At 34.3% G+C, this 20,276-nt stretch overlaps 1 protein-coding gene across 2 annotated transcripts in view; it reads right to left on the bottom strand.

The window, feature by feature from the left end:
* The window catches only part of LOC111051947 (putative ATP-dependent RNA helicase DHX57), a 54,107-nt gene that overhangs the window by 8,964 nt on the left and 24,867 nt on the right, over nt 1–20,276 (bottom strand). For both annotated transcript variants that reach the window (XM_039437641.1, XM_039437642.1), the window contains 12 exons: nt 18,513–18,687; nt 17,325–17,470; nt 16,663–16,799; nt 16,288–16,518; nt 15,224–15,354; nt 13,762–13,904; nt 13,205–13,318; nt 11,540–11,790; nt 9,889–10,024; nt 6,472–6,658; nt 4,244–4,459; nt 693–869 (listed from right to left, as the gene is read on the bottom strand). In XM_039437641.1, coding sequence (XP_039293575.1) covers nt 693–869; nt 4,244–4,459; nt 6,472–6,658; nt 9,889–10,024; nt 11,540–11,790; nt 13,205–13,318; nt 13,762–13,904; nt 15,224–15,354; nt 16,288–16,518; nt 16,663–16,799; nt 17,325–17,470; nt 18,513–18,687 — 2,044 coding nt within the window. The remainder of the gene's footprint in view (nt 1–692; nt 870–4,243; nt 4,460–6,471; nt 6,659–9,888; nt 10,025–11,539; nt 11,791–13,204; nt 13,319–13,761; nt 13,905–15,223; nt 15,355–16,287; nt 16,519–16,662; nt 16,800–17,324; nt 17,471–18,512; nt 18,688–20,276) is intronic.

Here is a 20,276-nt window from a genome sequence, read left to right as displayed (position 1 = left end):
TAGGCTCGACCTCCCTTATTGCAGGCTTGGGAGAACGCAGGTTAGTTCGGCTTACATGGTGGGGAAGATCATCAACAAGCTACCCATTACAGCGGGGACTCTGCCACTGGCAAGCCTGAGGAGAAAGTTGAGGCTGTTCCTTGAGGATCACCCGTTTTATGCGCTGAATGAGTTTTTCAGTTGTGAAAGTGCTGCTTTGGAGCGGTATTTTACTTGATGAATGCTCTTGCCTTGAGTGTATGTTTTTTCTTTTACGGTTAATGACTTGTCTATCTGTGACCACCAGTGTGGTTCACATTATGGACAGAAACAATCATAATAATAATAATCGAATTTTTATATCATAAACCTACTATGTTCCAAATTTCGTGAAAATCGTTAGAGCCGTTTTCGAGATCTGTTGAACATAAATAACCAGATATAAATATAAATAACCAGATATAAAAATACAGAAATTGCTAGCTTAATATAATAGGATGAAAAACTAGTTTTTGAGAAACCACTTTCCACATTTGATACGAGTCAAATGAGTGATAAAACACGTTATGATAACGCAATACATGTACTACGTATTTTTTTAATTTTCGATAATATCTTAAAAAGTAGGGTCATTGGATAAGGAGAATTCATTAAATTAGTAATTTATAAATGAGGAGATGGTATTTAGTTATTGAATAAGTGTGATAGCTGACCTGATCGCCTTGGATGGTGGTGAACCTAAGTTCGTGAAGTTGCGGCACCTTAGGCACGGCGCCCCCGGCACTTGGCACAAAAGTGCGGTCGGCGGTCATCACACGCACCACGTTCGGGAAGAGTGCGGCACAGAGCACGGAGGCCAGCAGTCGGTTGTTCGACCCGTTCTTATTCCACTAAACACAAACTCATCTCAGCAAATTGTTGCATCTAGTCATTTCATCTAAGGCTTAAGCTGCGTTTACTTTAGTCAAGTTTACTTGAATTTGAGTTTTGTATAAAATGAATGAATTTTGCAAACTTGAAGTCAAGTACTTACTTGAATCCACTATACAAATGTTACACCCTTCTTCAAGTTTTGTTAATTCAAATAGATGTTAACTTTGGGATTCAACTTGAAGGTACAATCCAACCTATAAATACGAAATGAGATAAAAAAGTTGTCAGTCAATGAATAAAAACAACTAAATAGAAAATGATGATGCAAGAAAGTTTCAAAAGTAAGAAGAAAACTTTGAAATAATTGGATTGTTTACTTTATAATTATATACGATTAATTAAATTTTTTACTTGATTATGATTATTTTACATGATTATGCACTTTTGAGCTTATGAAAATACAATTCAAGTCCTACTTGAGGCTAATGATTCTATTATAGATCTGGAGATAAAATAAGATCTGGAGATAGGCTACTAATGATTGAGTCAGCAGTGGTTTGCCTAGTTTGAGAATCGATCCTCAACTTTATGTCAACCTAAAAAAGGCAGTAAATTATTTTTGAATAATTTGTATAGTAGAGCTAATCGAATTTCCATCTCGCTGTTTACCCTGTTGTCAATATTTTCAGTAGCAGAAGTCTTCGGGGTGTTTCACAGCATTTAATTGGAATTTCGTTTAATAATAATTATTTTTGAATATTTTTTGCCGCTTCAATTTGCACCAAATATGATCATGCTCCAGTTTTTAATTTTCAATTTTTTGTACTTTTCCTCTAAAAATTCATATTTTTACTTAAATTATTATAGATATCAACTTCAAGATTCAAACTGAGACTAATTTACTTTTGGTAGTGTTAGGGGGTTGATAGTTTTGGTTGTCTTCTTCAAAGAATAAACACTTAGCTGTTCAAGACTCCGCCAATTCGTTTAGATACAAACAATATTATATCATAGTATGTAATTTTAAATTAAATTATATCTTGTATTGTTTAATATTCTCAAATGTATACTTACCTTTTAATTTATCAAAAGTGTTTAATGTTGTAGCCTATTCATCTGCTTATAAGTCTATATACAGGGTGATTCATAATTATGGTAAAATAATTTAATACGTAATAGTTAAGGTAAAAATAAGAAAAAGAGTTCATATAAACATATATCCATAAACGCTTCATTAGCGAGCTATACAGGGTGAAAGATTTCGCCCGGAATTCAGCTCCTTTGGTGAAATACACCGATGCTGAACAGTTTGGGGACTAGTTTTTGAAAAAAATATGCTGGATTCATATGTGAAAATATCTGAAAAATTGAATAAAACTAGTCTGGAAGCTGTAGTGTGAGTAATTTTTGAGAAAAAAGTTGAAATAGGCCTATGCAAAAAATCCAAGTAGAAAAACACAGACTTCTACGTTTGATGCCCAATAACTTTCTTTAATGACCAGTAAACAAATAATTTTTCGCAATAAAAATTGTAGAGAATTTAATTCTGAAAAGGATTATGTAAGCTGTGTAAACTAAATTCATATAAAAGTTGAATAAAATGTATTCTTATGTAGTTCATTACACCACAAAAATTTGCTGTTTTATGAGGAGAGAACTAATAACTCATAAGTTGTAGCTGATTGCAAATAAAACATGGATTTTAATAACAGCTGTTCCAAAACAGCTGATTTATTATGTTTCAATTAAGAAAATATTTAAAAGAAATTATCAGCTGAAAATTATTTTCAGAAATATTTTGGCTCACTGTTGAACAAAAAAAAAAATTGTAAGTTAGGCCTACTGTAACCGCGCTGTGTTTTTTGTTTAATCTATTAACCAGTTATTTGTAACCATTCCACTTTGCTTTTGTGGTAAGTGTTAACTTTAAAAAAATGGCAGATAATCTTAGACATTATTCATACTCCGAATTAGCTGACATGCATTTAATGTATGGAATTGGACACTACTGCAATAGTACTGAAGCAAGACGTTTGTATCAAGAGAACTTTCCTAACCGAGTATGTCCAAGTTCAAGGTTTTTTGCCACTATTCATCAACGTCTGTCTGAAACAGATTCTTTGATATCCAAAGAGCACATTTATGCAGGCAGACCTCGATCTATTATGACTGTTGAGTTAGAAGAACAAGTTCTTAATGAAATTTATGAACATCCAGAGAAGAGCACAAGAGAATTGTCAGTGCAGTTTAATGTCAATCAATCCATTATTTGGAGGATACTAAAATAGCAACAATTACATCCATACCACATCCAGAAAGTTCATACTCTATTTCCACGAGACTGTATTCTCCGTGCTGGTATTTGCCGATGGTTTTTAGTAAAACTTGCTAACCCAAACTTTTCAACAACCGTTTTATTTATCGACGAGGCACACTTTACAAGAACAGCTATCGTTAACGACCACAACCAACATATTTGGGCAGCTGAGAATCCTCATGCCATCAATCCTAATCTTCCACAACATCAGTTTTCAGTAAACATTTGGGCAGGAATCATAGGAGATCATCTACTTCTGTTCGAGCTTCCTCCCTGGCTAAATGGCATGATCTACTGGTCTTTTGGTAGAAGTTCAATGTCATTTAGATATGCTACTTTCATAAAAAAAACTTTTCCTAAAAAACCGAATATTTTATTTGCAATCAGCTACAACTTATGAGTTATTAGTTCTCTCCTCATAAAACAGCAAATTTTTGTGGTGTAATGTACTACATAAGAATACATTTTATTCAACTTTTATTTGAATTTAGTTTACACAGCTTACATAATCCTTTTCAGAGTTAAATTCTCTACAATTTTTATTGCGAAAAATTATATGTTTACTGGTCATTAAAGAAAGTTATTGGGCATCAAACGTAGAAGTCTGTGTTTTTCTACTTAGATTTTTTGCATATTTCAACTTTTTTCTCAAAAACTACTCACACTACAGCATCTAGACTAGTTTTATTCAATTTTTCAGATATTTTTCCATATGAATCCAGCATAAGTTTTTCAAAAACTAGTCCCCAAAAAATTCAGCATCGGTGTATTTCACCAGAGGAACTGAATTCCGGGCGAAATCTTTCACCCTGTATAGCTCGCTAATGAAGCGTTTATGGATATATGTTTATATGAACTTTTTTTCTTATTTTTACCTCTACTACCACGTATTAAAATATTTTACCATAATTATGAATCACCCTGTATATTGTGATCTGCATAAATAAAGTAATTCGATCAATCAATCCAATAAATTGTGTTATTCCTTTAATCCAATAAATGTTATTCCTTTGATACAATAAATTCATACAAATATTCAAATAGAAATTATGTTCAAACTGCAAGTTGACAAACCTGTTGACCAGTTAGCTCGGGGATGATGTCAAGGCCAGATCGGCGCCGTGACTTGGCCGGGATGTTGATGGAGTCAACGAAGCCAATGGCCACGAGATGCTCGAGGAATTGCAGCTTGACGTCGGCCAGGTGGCTGAGCGTGTGGAGCGACAGGTTCTTCTCGTACGCGAATCGGCGACCGAGTGCTGGGCTTTTCTCATTGGCGGCTCTCCATTCCTGTTGAATGTTAACAAATTTCTTTTTTGAAACTTTTATTTGAAAAAAATTGGGAGAAGACAGTTTTTGGCTATGCCTGTTGTCTTCTCCCAATCATATTATATTGTAATTAAGATTTGTGATTGTCAATGGAATAGATGAATAAATAAATTTAAAGGTCATCAGCCATTGATGTACCATAATTATTTATTTATTAGGTTAGCACAAACAATACAAAGATCGGAAAAGAAAAAACAGGCTATAGCCCAAAACTTCTTCAAATTTCTAATTTAGTTTAAATTTGTCCAAATATTATACATAGGTTATGTGCATTTCAATTTCTATGCCAAATCACAATCTGAAAATCTAAATTAGAATAAAACAAACGATTTAAAATTTGGATAAATTGATAATAAAACTTTCGTAAAAACATGAAACTAACTTAAATTAAATTAAGTAAGGCTATTAGCATAGCCACCTCTAATACAGTATTAGAGGTGGCTATCTATTAGTAATGTTGAAAAACATAGTTTTCAATTTATTGTTTTCTTTAGTACATTCTATTTCCTACGTCAAACTGCAAAATTCAAAATGTTATTCAAACTATACTTGGACCAAAAATTAAGTGGCGAAGCAGATAACCTACCTACTACCATGGACAACATTAACTTATCATAAACAAATTGAGAGAAATGGTACATGCTCAGCCTAGTTTTTCCTCCATGGTCATAATTTCATTATGATTATAGTGATTTCTACAATATTAATAAATAAATGTTGTATGTGAAAGCGTTGTTGGTAATTGAACAGGTATTGAAAACAATACATTGAAATTCATTTTAAACTGGTCAAATTTTTTAAAAATAAATTAAATGCTTCCCATTCAACTAATGCTAAAAGTTTTGCGCCATTCCCGACAATGTTAACAAAATTGAAAAAAAATTAATGATTGAACAAGTCCTGGAAACGCTATAGTACGATTCACTACAAACTGCCAGAATCTATTGTGAATAAAATCAATATTTCCATTCAACGAAAATGCTGACATTTTGCGCAATTCCCGAAAATGTTAACAAAATTGAAAAATAAGTATTAATGATTAAACAAGTCCTGGAAACGCTATAGTAAGATTCACTTCAAACTGCCAGAATTTATTGTGAATAAAAACAATGTTTCCATTCAACCGTGATTCAATGGAATATATTCTGTACCACTGTTCCAAGGAGTAAGTTTTAGTACACTCGACAAACTCAATAAAACAAATACAAATTTTGGACTTATTTTAACAATATTATTCGAAACGTTAAATGGTTATTCAGTGCATTGAAAAATTATACAACCGACTAATTTTGTTACCAACTTTAGATTACATTCACATTGCATTTTAATGCAAATTTGTTTTTTGTTTTAGAATGTGGAATCAATCAATTTAATTATTTAACATAAGTTATTTGACTTTTGGACAGCTTTATGGATTATTAGATAGATGGAAACCGTTCTGGGTTGTAGTCCGTGGTATCTCTTTCGAAGTTTATTTAATGAACAAAATATTGAACTTTCAAAGTGGCGAAACAGGATGATACCTGGTGGCAAAAAATTTCTTGAGATTGGAAAAAAGTATGGTGATTTTTCAAGCTGTTATGTTAAAGCACTTATTACGTCTAGGTTTAATGCCTAATCCACTTGTTGGCCCAGTCGCTGGCCCAGCCTGCAATGTGACCAGTGCCCAATCAAGGCCAGCGTTGATTTCATCATTGAATAAAGTAGATTAAATAAGGCTATTATTGAATAAATTGAATGCAATAGTAGAACGAGAAACGTGAACTAGAGCTAATCTAAAATGGAGACTTGTTACAATATTTAATTTGGTTACTAGGCAACTAGTACAGAAGGTGATCAGTACTTTCATTAGAGATATGACAGTTGACAAGCCACCCATCCACACATAGGCACTGGTCGTCATTGGTCATCATTGGGCCAATATGTGGATGCGGCATATAATAAGCATGAAACTTAGTAAGCAAGGGACTGACATTGTATGCCTTGAGGACGGTGATCTGATCAGAGTGGGCGGTGGTGAATTCTTTGCGCTTGGCATCGCAGGTGGCTCGGTTGTGAAACGTCGATATGAATGGAGAGCGGTAGGATAGAGAGGCGGCCATCGTAAGCACCGAGTCGAGGCAGCAGTAGATGGCACCATAGAGAAGCAGTTTCGCCAATCTACAATCATACAACACATAATTACACAACATACAACAATTACATAATCATACATTAGCACTTTATAAGCATGTCACTCGTAGAAAACAGTATTTAATTTCTCAGATCTATTTATTTATTTATTCACATTTCATTAAACACAGATCAAATATATGATCAGAAAAGAACCAACAGGCCTAGCCCAAAACTGTTCCCTCTCCGAATTTTGATATAAGTATGTCTAAAACGTATTGTATTGTATTGTGGTATATCATAGAACAATTAATAAAACAACAGAATGCAAATAAAACAAATCAAATTCTTAATTTGCCTTAATACCGTACAATTAAGACCTATTAAAATATAGGAACATCATCTTCTTCTTCTTCTTCATCATCCTCGACTAACTCTCAACTCACACTATGATAAATTGTGTACTGTTATTAAAACGGTAGTTTGGAGTTCAAGTTAGTGTAGTTGATTGGTACCAGCTTAGATAATCATTCCTTAGAAGACCTATACAAATAAATATCACTCCCCTATCATTGAGAAACTGGAAAATGTTGGAAAAAATTATTCATCCCATGAAATAGAGTTGTTCATATTGCATTCATTAATTACTGAAGAATGACAGACTAAATTATTTTTTTTCGAATTTAGCTTAGCTTATATTCATCCTAAAATGGAAGATGGAAAGAATATGGAATTCTGTGTAATTCATCGTACATCGCATATTTCCTGGACTATCTGTTCACAATCAACAACTATGAAAACATTAAATTCATCTTTGAAACACTTATTTAACCTATCTATTCTTTTTAATTCAACACTTTTCTGATAGATATTACTATAGTGAGGTCCACGTTATAATGACAGTATTTGATCAACTTTGGTTTTGTTATCCTTGTCTATCATTCGACAAAGCCGGTGGTACTATCCTTTTCTAGGTCCACAACGATGCCAATTATGTTTTTGACAGTGGAGAAATTTAATTAATTAATGCAGAGAATCGGCATCACTATTCTTCTATATTTAACCACTGCCATTATAACGTGGACCTCACTATACCAATTGATTGAGAAGAATATGTTTTCGGAATAATAAATTCTGTATGACTAAGCACATAAGAAGTCCGTATTGAGATGTAAATGAAAATATTGATTGTCAGATAAATTTCATGATTCATCAAATAAAGTCAAGTGTGACATGAGATACATTGACTTTTTGGCGGTACGAAGTTCGCCGGGTAAGCTAGTGGTCTATTAATTATTATTCTCCTACGTATACAGTAGGTGACGCAAAAAAACCGGCAGTAGGGAAATTCCTTGTGCGCCAGTGTGAGTCGTAAAATCAGATTAGAATCAATCAGAGTGAGAAACAACTTCAATTAAACCTTGTATAAATTCTCAGTGTGAGTCGTAAAATCAGATTGGAATTAATCAGAGTGAGATACAACTTCAATTAAACCTTGTATAAATTTTCATGAAAATGTTACTAGTTTTCCTAGATGGGATCATCCTGCAAATTATATCCTCAAATCATTTCTGTTTAGAGATGTGATCGATGGTTAATAATGATGTAGATGTAGATGTAGAATATGCGAACCTGATGTCGACAGGCAGCTGACCGCAGTGACATCCCAACGGCGTAAGCGACCCGTCGGCGTCGACGGCTCCAGCCAGCCGCAGTCGCTCCAGCGCGGCCGAGATCGCCGTCTCGCTTGGCGGCTCTATCAGCGAACCTGCAACACCCAAACAAAACTATTTTCAACTTCACATTATGCAAATTAAATATATTCAAATTAAGTAATTAGTATTTAAATACTTCACATTATGCACATTAAATAGTATTCAAATTAAGTAATTAGTATTTAAATTAAGTAATTTGTTTACCATTAAATAATACAGATTGATAAAATAAATATTCTAACTTACAAAATGGCACTACCGGCAAAGAACAACTTGTGCGCCGGCAGTGAGTTCGAACAACTAGGTACAGCACATGTCAATAGAAAGAAAATAGAGCTTATTCAAACCACTAAAATAAATAAATTTACGGAAACAAATCAAGTATTATTCAAGTATAATAAACTTAAGTAGTTTCACGATAAAGTCCTTGATGTACCGTAACGTTGAAAACATTGCAGTTCGTCACGTATCATGAGTTGTTATTATCAAAACTATCATCCGCCTCATTACCCACGCACAAGCCTAGAGCCCACCCTCAGAAAGAAACCAATAAAGTTATTAATAATTCTTATTATGGACATGAAATATCTTCATAAATAGCTTCACGGAAAAGTCCTCAAAGTAGCGTTATCCTTAAAAGCATAGCAGTTCCTTATTACGTATTAATAAATATTATTTGGCATGTTATAGAAATTATTTATTAGGTTAGCACAAACAATACAACAATCAGGAAAGAAAAAACAGGCTATTGCCGAAACTTCTTCAATTTCTAATTTAATTTTTCAATTCAACACTTTTCTGATAGATATTACTATAGTGAGGTCCACGTTATAATGACAGTATTTGATCAACTTTGGTTTTGTTATCCTTGTCTATCATTCGACAAAGCCGGTGGTACTATCCTTTTCTAGGTCCACAACGATGCCAATTATGTTTTTGACAGTGGAGAAATTTAATTAATTAATGCAGAGAATCGGCATCACTATTCTTCTATATTTAACCACTGCCATTATAACGTGGACCTCACTATACCAATTGATTGAGAAGAATATGTTTTCGGAATAATAAATTCTGTATGACTAAGCACATAAGAAGTCCGTATTGAGATGTAAATGAAAATATTGATTGTCAGATAAATTTCATGATTCATCAAATAAAGTCAAGTGTGACATGAGATACATTGACTTTTTGGCGGTACGAAGTTCGCCGGGTAAGCTAGTGGTCTATTAATTATTATTCTCCTACGTATACAGTAGGTGACGCAAAAAAACCGGCAGTAGGGAAATTCCTTGTGCGCCAGTGTGAGTCGTAAAATCAGATTAGAATCAATCAGAGTGAGAAACAACTTCAATTAAACCTTGTATAAATTCTCAGTGTGAGTCGTAAAATCAGATTGGAATTAATCAGAGTGAGATACAACTTCAATTAAACCTTGTATAAATTTTCATGAAAATGTTACTAGTTTTCCTAGATGGGATCATCCTGCAAATTATATCCTCAAATCATTTCTGTTTAGAGATGTGATTGATGGTTAATAATGATGTAGATGTAGAATATGCGAACCTGATGTCGACAGGCAGCTGACCGCAGTGACATCCCAACGGCGTAAGCGACCCGTCGGCGTCGACGGCTCCAGCCAGCCGCAGTCGCTCCAGCGCGGCCGAGATCGCCGTCTCGCTTGGCGGCTCTATCAGCGAACCTGCAACACCCAAACAAAACTCTTTTCAACTTCACATTATGCAAATTAAATATATTCAAATTAAGTAATTAGTATTTAAATACTTCACATTATGCACATTAAATAGTATTCAAATTAAGTAATTAGTATTTAAATTAAGTAATTTGTTTACCATTAAATAATACAGATTGATAAAATAAATATTCTAACTTACAAAATGGCACTACCGGCAAAGAACAACTTGTGCGCCGGCAGTGAGTTCGAACAACTAGGTACAGCAGACATGTCAATAGAAAGAAAATAGAGCTTATTCAAACCACTAAAATAAATAAATTTACGGAAACAAATCAAGTATTATTCAAGTATAATAAACTTAAGTAGTTTCACGATAAAGTCCTTGATGTACCGTAACGTTGAAAACATTGCAGTTCGTCACGTATCAATGAGTTGTTATTATCAAAACTATCATCCGCCTCATTACCCACGCACAAGCCTAGAGCCCACCCTCAGAAAGAAACCAATAAAAGTTATAAATAATTTCTTATTATGGACATGAAATATCTTCATAAATAGCTTCACGGAAAAGTCCTCAAAGTAGCGTTATCCTTAAAAACATAGCAGTTCCTTATTACGTATTAATAAATATTATTTGGCATGTTATAGAAATTATTTATTAGGTTAGCACAAACAATACAACAATCAGGAAAGAAAAAACAGGCTATTGCCCGAAACTTCTTCAATTTCCTAATTTAACCACTTTAAAATTGTCCAAATATTATTTATAGGTTGTGTACATTTCAATTTCTACACCAAATCACAATCTGAAAATATAAATTAGAATAAAACAAACAATTTTAAATTTGGATAGATTGATAATAGAACTTTCGTAAAAACATGAAACAAGCTTTAAATTTACAAAATAAATAAAACCACTCAAATTTTGAGCTCGAAAATATCACGTAAATATAATCTCGAAATATATTATATTATAATCTCGAAAATATAAATTATAAAATAACCCGCAAGATTTTGTGGTAGAGGTCATTGATATACATAAATTAAAAATTTGATGGACGCTCCAAAGTCCCAGTGTAATGTCGTTTTGTTGCAACTAATGGCGGCTACAAGTGGACACCACTACTGTCTTTGTAGGCAGGTTGATTTACCGAAGTAGAACACAGACTATTTTTAAAATGCAATCTATTTTTGTGATTCTACTGATTTTTATGGGTGCCATTCATATTGTCTGATGTTTCAAATGTACAGGTATTTCAACTTTTCGTTATTTGTGTTATCTAAAATTATGAAAAATTAATTCAATTTTTCGTTATTTGTATTATCTAAAATTATGAAACATTTAAATAATATTTACATTTGCCATGTTCATCTAATTTTATACACTATACAATTCTCAAATTATCTAGTGTTTAAATTTGATGAGCATACCCTAAAAAGAACCGGCAGATCTGAGGAAGTCCTATATTATTTATGAATAAAAGTAAATATAAATCAATTCGGTTAGGAAATCATACTGACCGAGTACACCCCTGAGATCAGCTCCGTGGAAAAGCGGCAGCATTTTGGTGCGAATGATGACGCGTTCGAGCGACACGCGGTGTATCTCAGGTGTGGGCTGCGCTTGCATGTGGTGGTTGAAGCGGTGCGATGTGTACAGTGAGATGGCCACTCCCGCACGCACACGCCCGGCACGGCCGCGTCGCTGTAGTGCGTTTGCACGCGACACCCACACGCTCTCCAAGGTCTCCATGCTTTTGTTCTCGTCGAATCTAAAACAAAATTAGCGTCATTGTTCAATAGTGAAAGGAAATCAGAGACCTCTACAATGACCCAGACATTGTAAGCGAAATAAAATGTAGGAGATTACAATGGGCCGGGCACGTACTCAGGAGAGGAGAAGAGTCCAAGCTGAGAAAAGTTTCAGCACCCTACATCAGGAAGAGACCAAGACAGAGATGGTGGCAACAGGTTAAGACTGATAAGTACATACAAGTACCAAAACGCTCTCCAGGGTCTCCATGCTCTTGTATTGGTCGTATCTGCATTAACATAAATATCATCATCACAAATTCCAATTGAAACAAAAAATGCATAAGTTCTGTGGATATTTACGACGAATACTCACTATTTTGTATAGGGATGATGAAATTATAGAAACACAATAAACGTTATCAAGTACCCTTTTTATTTGATCAAATCACACCAAGGCCCGGTTGCACAAAAGCCGGTTTAATTTTAATCGAGATTAATTCAAGAGAAACAATCAGAGAAGCCTTCTTTTCGAAAAAGCCTTCTCTGATTGGTTCTCGTGGAGTCTAATCACGATAAAAATTTAGCAGGCTTTTGTGCAACCGGGGCTAAGTGATTCACACTTCAAAATGGCTCTAATGAGTTGAAACTAGTTGTGATAATATCAGCAAGTAAATAAACACCCATCATTCAGATTACCAATATATTGCTTCCCACAAACCAATTTCCATCAAGGTCTATAAAAAGAGATCTGGACGAGTGGCCATATTGAGTCTTGTTGACTTGCTGTTAGCCTGAGCTGATGACCAGATAATGACTGTGTTATTAGTATGAGGAATACAGTGTAGTAAAATACTATAGAACAGACTATTTAATATAATCAATTATATTGTATAAAATTAGTTCACTATTGAAGACTCAATACGGCCAAATTTACATTGGTGTACTGACCTGTATTTATAAACCTTGATTTCCATCAGACAATCCAATCTTTCTGCATAATCAAACTTCCAAAATTGACTTATTTCATAGCTAATATCTCACTTTATGACCTCCCTTACATTTTCACATTCATTGAGTAACGAGTTGAGTAAGTCTTGTATTTAAAAAAAAACAAAAAGAAACGAACAACTGCATTAGTAGGTAACTCCCAGATATAAACATATTTGGATTGAGAATAATAAATAATAAATCATATTATTTATGTATCGAAACATGTTAAATATATAGGTTAAATTGATGAGAGTTGACTACGATATTCTTCAAAATAAGATGGTACCGAATAAATTTTGAATTTTTTTTTTCTAAAAATGGTGGCGACATGTGACCTAGACAAAACACATAAAATCACTTCTACTTCAAATGCGCTGTGAACACATTGCTTTAATTAATAATAGGAGTGAAAAATGTGAATAGTTCATATTTTCAACTGACCTGTTTTCCTTCATACGTCCTGTGTCAATCACAAATACACAATCGTCAACTGTCACTGAAGTTTCAGCAATGTTTGTAGAAAGAATAATTTTCCTTACACCTTTCTTCATTTTTCTGTAAAATAAGAGACAAAAATTTTTCCAAATATTCTAAACATAAATTCAATATTATTCTATCAGTTTCAATAAATAGAATATCAACAGTTGAAATTAACAAACACTAGATTTGGAATTATATTCTGAGGTTAATTTAATTTCTGAAAACAGTCTGTAGAATGTGCTGTATATAATGTGTAGAAAGTGCTGTAGAATAGAACAAAGTTTTGTCCAAGTGCAAAAATATTATGAAAAATCAGAAAATTATGGAACCTGAGCTATCAATTTATGAAATTTTTACCACTCTCGTCGATTTGTACTCAATATTAAACTCCTTTCTTTCTAAAAGTTTTCTCCTCCAGAAATATCTCACATTTCATTCTAATACTAAAGTTTATGAGATTACTAATTAGATGATAAAAAAGACAAAATCAGATACGTTTTTAAGATGAGATTTCGTACTTGAATAGAAGTTTTTGTTCTTCGGAAGACAGAGATGAGTGCAGAGGCACCAGAAAGAATCGGTCTGCCTCGGGACGGAAGACACTCTGCTCTAACAACTTCTCGTGAAGTTGGGTTATTTCTCCAATACCAGGCAGAAATACCTGAAACAGTAATAGAAATGCAATGCATGTGAGTTTTATACTAGTCAGTGGAAGCCTTACATTGCAGCATTGCGCTTTTGAAGTACAGTGCTGCCACATTTCACAAAAGCCAGAAAGCCTGTGAGAGTGTGTGAGAGAAAAAGCTAAAAAGGGAACGTAGGTCATTTTGATAGAATCGACAAAATCGTGCGCTCCTATTCTTGTAAGAAATAACATTGCCCATAAAGTGAACTTTATATTATATTGTATATTGTAAAAGAAGAAGAAAATAAATCAATTTCAAAGCACCGTGTTGAAAACTAAGGTTTGAATTGAATAATAGAATTAATTTTGTTCATTCTGATAAAATCGACCCTGCTCTCAGGGATGGCAATTAATTTTAATTTTTGTTCATATTCTGTTTTAATATTACCATTACTTTGTTGAATGGAGGATTTTTTTATAGTACTTGGATGATTTAATAAACAAGGGAAACGATCATTTAAAACTATCAATCTTGTGAAAGGCTGTACAATTATTTATGCTTTCTTCTAAATACATTTTTTGATCAAATTGCTCGAAATAAAGAGCTTGAATTACTCGAGATTCAACAATCGAAGTAAATTGAATCTTTGAACTCTTCTCATCAAGGAATGATTGTGAGATTTTCGGAATTATGAATAATCTATGCTTCAGAATACTGTTCAACGAAGGGCTTCATAATTAAAATATTATTTCATCAATGGTTCCAGATCAAGTATATTTTCTTATTTTAATCAGTTAATATTGCTGCCACGACCTCTCTCATGCCGGCTATTGGGAAATCATCACGTTTTAGTTTCATTACACTTTGACTATTCGGCTGAAAAAGAAAACTTTTCATTTCACCCACATCAAACATATTGCATTGAATTAATGAATAGAAAAATTGGAGTAGTGGAAATATATTTTCAGAGATATCTTACTTTAGGTGATTGCGGATTTTGTTGAGTGTGTCAGCTTCTTAGCCGCGACTACACTAAATGAACAACTAATGAAATTGTTTATAATTTGACTTGTTATAGCCTTTTGAAATGAACGCATGCAACTAAAATAAGATTTATTGAAAATGAGGCTCTTGGATAACCCATATTGAATTTTCATTCCTATCAAATTTACATGAATTGCTGACAAAAATATTAATTTTAATATTAGAAGCTAATTAATTTAAAGATATAAGCAACTCATACACACATACATTGCATTGTCATTGATGGCAATTTTACATGAATTATGAGCTAGAACATAGACTATGAAAAATGATAACCGTGAATTAATTATTAGAGTTCGATCTTACTAACCAAAATAGATCCATCGTCAGGTAAATCCTTGTGTGGGGTGGTAATCCATAGAATTGATTCCACAATCAAATCGTAATTGATCTTTTCTGGATCAAGAAGGTAGAGATTCTTTTTAGTCTGCAAACTGTACTCTGTAACAGAACATTCAACATTATTCCATGAATAGTTTTATATGGGCGGTAATAAATGAGATTGCATAGAGGGTAAGACAGGGAGATGCTCTGTCGGCATTATTGTTCAATTTGGCTCTACACGAGGCTGTCAAGGATATTGCACATGGAAGTACTATCGTGAATCGGTTGTGACAGGTCACAGGTCGCAGATGATCTGGTCATAATAGCAAGAACTGTGCCAACACTGAGAGAAGCATTAACGTTATTGGTAAATAATGGTGAGTCAATGGGGCTGAAGATAAATGAGGCCAAAACGAAGTATCTACGAATGTCACCAGCAGTGGTAAGAGGGTGTGCTAGCAACATGAAAATTTGGCACTACACATTTCAGCAGGTGGACGACTTTGTATACCTAGGAACGCTTGTGGCGAGTAGTGGGAGAGGCACAGCTGAGATAAGTAATCGAATCATGGCAGGTAACAGGTCGTTCTATGCTAGTTTAAAATTATTCAAGTCTGGCAGGATTAGGTGGATGGGGCACTTGGTGAGCATGGGTGATGAAAGGATTGCCAAATGTAAATGGAGAGAAAAATATACAATAGGAGAAGAAAAGGAAGGCCAAGGAATAGATGGACTGATGATTTAGAGCAGGATTTGATAACGCTTGGAGTTCGAAACTGGAAAAGGCAGGCAGTGGATCGGGGAAGATGGAGAGGCTTTGTGAGGGAGGCCAAGGGCTGTAGCGACCTGTAGAGCTGAGGAGTAAGTAACGACTGTTTCTAGGCAGCCAGAGCCGAAGGCTTAATGTGTTCATTCGAAACATGGGAGTGGCCCGAGAAAAATATCTTGCCCTGGTCGGGAATTCGAACCTGGGCTCTGAATTGTAAAGCCAGGTCCTGTTCCACTCGATAGGCCACTCCTATTATAAATGGCTGAATGAATGGAACATACCGTCATATCTGATGTTGATCTGTTGCAAAGTGAGGAAGTCATCCTTGATTTTGTCGGCGGGCGTGGATGATGCCGTCCGTATGTCGCACACCTCCAGTTCCGTCTCGAGTTCTTCGAGATTAGAATCTTTGCCTTTTCTGACCCTTGTATACTCTGAGTTTTCTTCTAGTACATAATTTGTACATTCAAGTAGATCCTCGAGGTAGACAGATTGTACCGGAAACGTTCTACCTGGAAAGTAGAAACAGTTTCTCTTTAGTGATTTCAACAAAAAACACGTCAACAGAAAAATAGTAATCTTTTACGTGTGATAAGAATTCAATGGTCTTTTTTTATATTTATTCAATTATTCCAGAGTATTTTCTTATAGCTTACCGGGAATATCAATGATTGGTACATCGCCTCCAAAATAATCACAGAAGAGCTTTGCGTTGGCAGTGGCAGACATGAGAATTACCTTCAAGTCTTTCCGTTTCTCCAGAAGCTGCTTCAGAATAAGCAGCAGAAAGTCACTGAAAATAGAAAAATAGCATTGAAATAAAAAATTGGACCTTATAAATAAGTATTAGAGGACATCTGAAAATAATGCGGAACGTGCTTGCTGGATAAGAATAAGTACAGAATATCAATACTGTATCGATTTCTGAATATATATAAATTTGCATTATACGTTTAATTTAATTAAAAGGTTAATTAAATTAACTTTTGGTTACTGGATAATCGATTATAAGGTATGAAGAGGATTGGAGCCCGAAGGAAGTACTCGGGATAGATCCATCAGCTATTTGTTGGTGCGGCCAAATGTCAACTTGGACACATATGGCTCTGGCAGTAAGTAATTGAGCAAGTATTTAACAAGGTAAGAGAATATTTTTTCTATTAGTTTTTTGGATGGATAAAATTCATTTCCTTTAATTCATTATATTTTAATCATGTGAATTCATGACTTGGTTAGAATAAATACTACTTCTGATAGAGTAAAACTTTATGACGACAAAGTGTAGAAATGTACCATACAGAATGGTTTCTATAGTTACCTTTCCTCACTACGCTCGTGTACTTCGTCGACAACAATGTGTGAGACTCCCAGCAGACTCGGATCAGATTCCAAGCGGCGGAGAAGCACACCTGTTGTGCAAAAGCTGAGACGTGTGCTCCGCGAAACGCAGCTCTCCAGATGAATCTGAAATCAAACATAAATCAAACATATTACTAGACCGGAATTAATAAAATAGTGGTTGAAACCCTTTTTTTTGTATTTTTTGTTTACGGTGATTCTCACAAAAAATGAGCCAAAGGGTGGCCACTAACAACAGGACATGTGTGTACAGAAATGAACGTCATGAATGTTACGTCATCAGCGAGAGGCTTCAAAGAAAAAACAGCGTTCGACAGCAGCTTTTAACATAACAACTGACAAACCACTAGAAAATTACAAATTAATACAGAAATATTTTAACCCCAAATAGAGCAGCAAAGAAAAAATAAACAAAAAAATCAAAAGCTTGTAATAAATTTTTTGTGGGTAACAAATTTAAATGTGTCTTAGATGTAATAAATTTAATGTGTTTTTAATGTGTGGGGAACAAATTTAAATGTGTCTTAGATGTAATAAATGTAATGTGTTTTTAATTTGTTTTAAATGTGTCTTAGATGTAATAAATTTAATGTGTTTTTAATGTGTGGGTAACAAATTTTAATGTGTCTTAGATGTAATAAATTTAATGTGTTTTTTAGATGTAGAGCTTGAATGTTCTGGCGATTATGTAGTCTCTTCATGGATTCTGGTAGCCTTTGTGGTCATGACATCGATCGCTTCCAACTGCATGTCCGTGTGGAGGTCCGAGTTTCTGACAAAGTATGGAGCATTAACAGCATTCCTCAATACCATGTTCTGAAATTTCTGGATGGTGTTTATGTTACTTTTCCTAGCACATCCCCACAGCTGGATGCCATAGAACCACACATGTCGAAGAATCTAGAGGTCTATAATAGTAGTTTATTGTAGGTTGAAAGGCTTCAATTTCTCCCCGATAACCAGTACATTTTTGAGTATTGAAATTCAATTCTTCTTTCTTTTCCTTAAATATATAAACAGTTAAATAATACATAACAATATCTAAATACAACATAAACAGTTTATTTACATCTATATAATAGTTGTAAACTATTGACAGTTTACAACTATAAATTATAGATTGTTTACAACGGATTTATTTCATCACCTGGTAGCCAACTAGTCCGCCAACTCTCTCACTCTTCTCGTCGGCCACCCGACTGGCCACTCCCATGGCTGAGATCTTGCGAGGCTGACTGCACACTATGCTCACTAGGCCTGAGGCCCCGCCTTCCAGCCACTCCTCCAGCACAAACTGCGGCACTTGTGTTGATTTTCCACATCTGAAAAACACAATCACATATTCTAGACAGATCAAATCAAATAAAAACACATAGATCATTTTTAGATGTAGCCTAGATACCTAGATAAATAGGAGATGTTCCATTATTATTATTCATTTAATCAGAATCAAATATTCATTCATTTAATCAGAATCAGGAACAGAATCAAATATTAAGGTGCGTACAGATATACGCGCCGCGAACATGAGCAATTCACTTTTAATCAGCTGATGCCAAGCTTTTTATATCTGTATCTTACCGTTTTTGTAAGAATACAGATATAATCAGCTGATTAAAAGTGAATTGCTCATGTTCGCGGCGCGTATATCTGTACGCACCTTAATAGAGGCACAAGGAAGATCATTAATAGGCATTGCCTAGATACCTACATACATGAGAGGTACGCCATTTTTATTATTTATTTAATATTTGATCTTTAAGAAAAAAGTCCAAACTTGTGAAAGTGCTCAGGAAGGTGACCTCGTAGAAGATACAGACAGAGATGGTGGCCACAAGTTAAGTCGGATATGTAGTGGCTTGGAGCTACCAAAGAAAATGCTCAGGATAGATCCTCCTGGGTCCTGTTCCATAATAAAATTTACACGGTGTCCCACGAAGAGGTTTACACGTTCAATTTTATATTACGTGCCCATTCATGCATCGATTTGTTTTTAATTTTACACAGTTTACAAAGTAGGTTCTAAAAATATAAAAATATTCTTGGGAAAATTTCAGCTCCCTAACATTCGTAGAAACTTAACAAAATGGCGGCAGTAGTTTCTCCAGGAAGCAAATTGGTAAAATTTTCAATGTGCTGCCATTTTGTTCATAAAAAAATTAGGGAGCTGAAATTTTCCCAGAATTATTTTAGAACCTTACTTGTAAACTGTGTAAAATTTGAAAACGTTCGGTGCATAAATGGACACGTAATATAAAATTAAACGTGTAAAACTCTTCGTGGGACACCGTGTATATTCATTCATTCACGATAAAAATGACTGTTGTAATAGTATTGGTAGATGCTAAATAATAAGGCAATCCACGCGCTATTTTTCTTTCAATTTTAGGAGATGACACAGTCCACAATAAGGTTAGTTCTTCACGTACAAGCTAATAGTTTGATACTTTTCTATTCTAATAATGATCTGACTACTGGTATTATTGGTTTGTATTTAATCATGCAACAGGGCCCTGGAGGCTTTATGTTGATGCGGCCAAATTTCGACTTGGACATAGATGGCCCTGGGAGTGAGTATTTAAATGTTCTAAATTATAAATTGCTACTACCAATATTTTTGGACAGAACATTTTTAAGAATAATAAAAAAGTCAATTGACCTTATTTCGATTTACAGTATTAGTCTAAATTTTGGAGGAGAATAGAAGGATGGCTTGTTTTTTCTCTCCCAGTGTCATTTTAATATCAAGAGTTTGCTGTATAAATAATAGTTACAGTTTGATATTCTGGGGTGGCTATGACAAGCACCTTGGTGTGATTTTCAGAAGGCAGAAAAGGGCTCTGAGAATAATCTTTAAACTCAGTGCCCGAACATCCTGTAGGCCTTATTTTGTGAGAGAGAAGAGAGAGAG

Source organism: Nilaparvata lugens, chromosome 11 (assembly GCF_014356525.2).
Source record: "Nilaparvata lugens isolate BPH chromosome 11, ASM1435652v1, whole genome shotgun sequence".
Lineage (NCBI taxonomy): Eukaryota > Metazoa > Arthropoda > Insecta > Hemiptera > Delphacidae > Nilaparvata > Nilaparvata lugens.
This window is presented reverse-complemented; position numbering and strand designations above follow the sequence as displayed.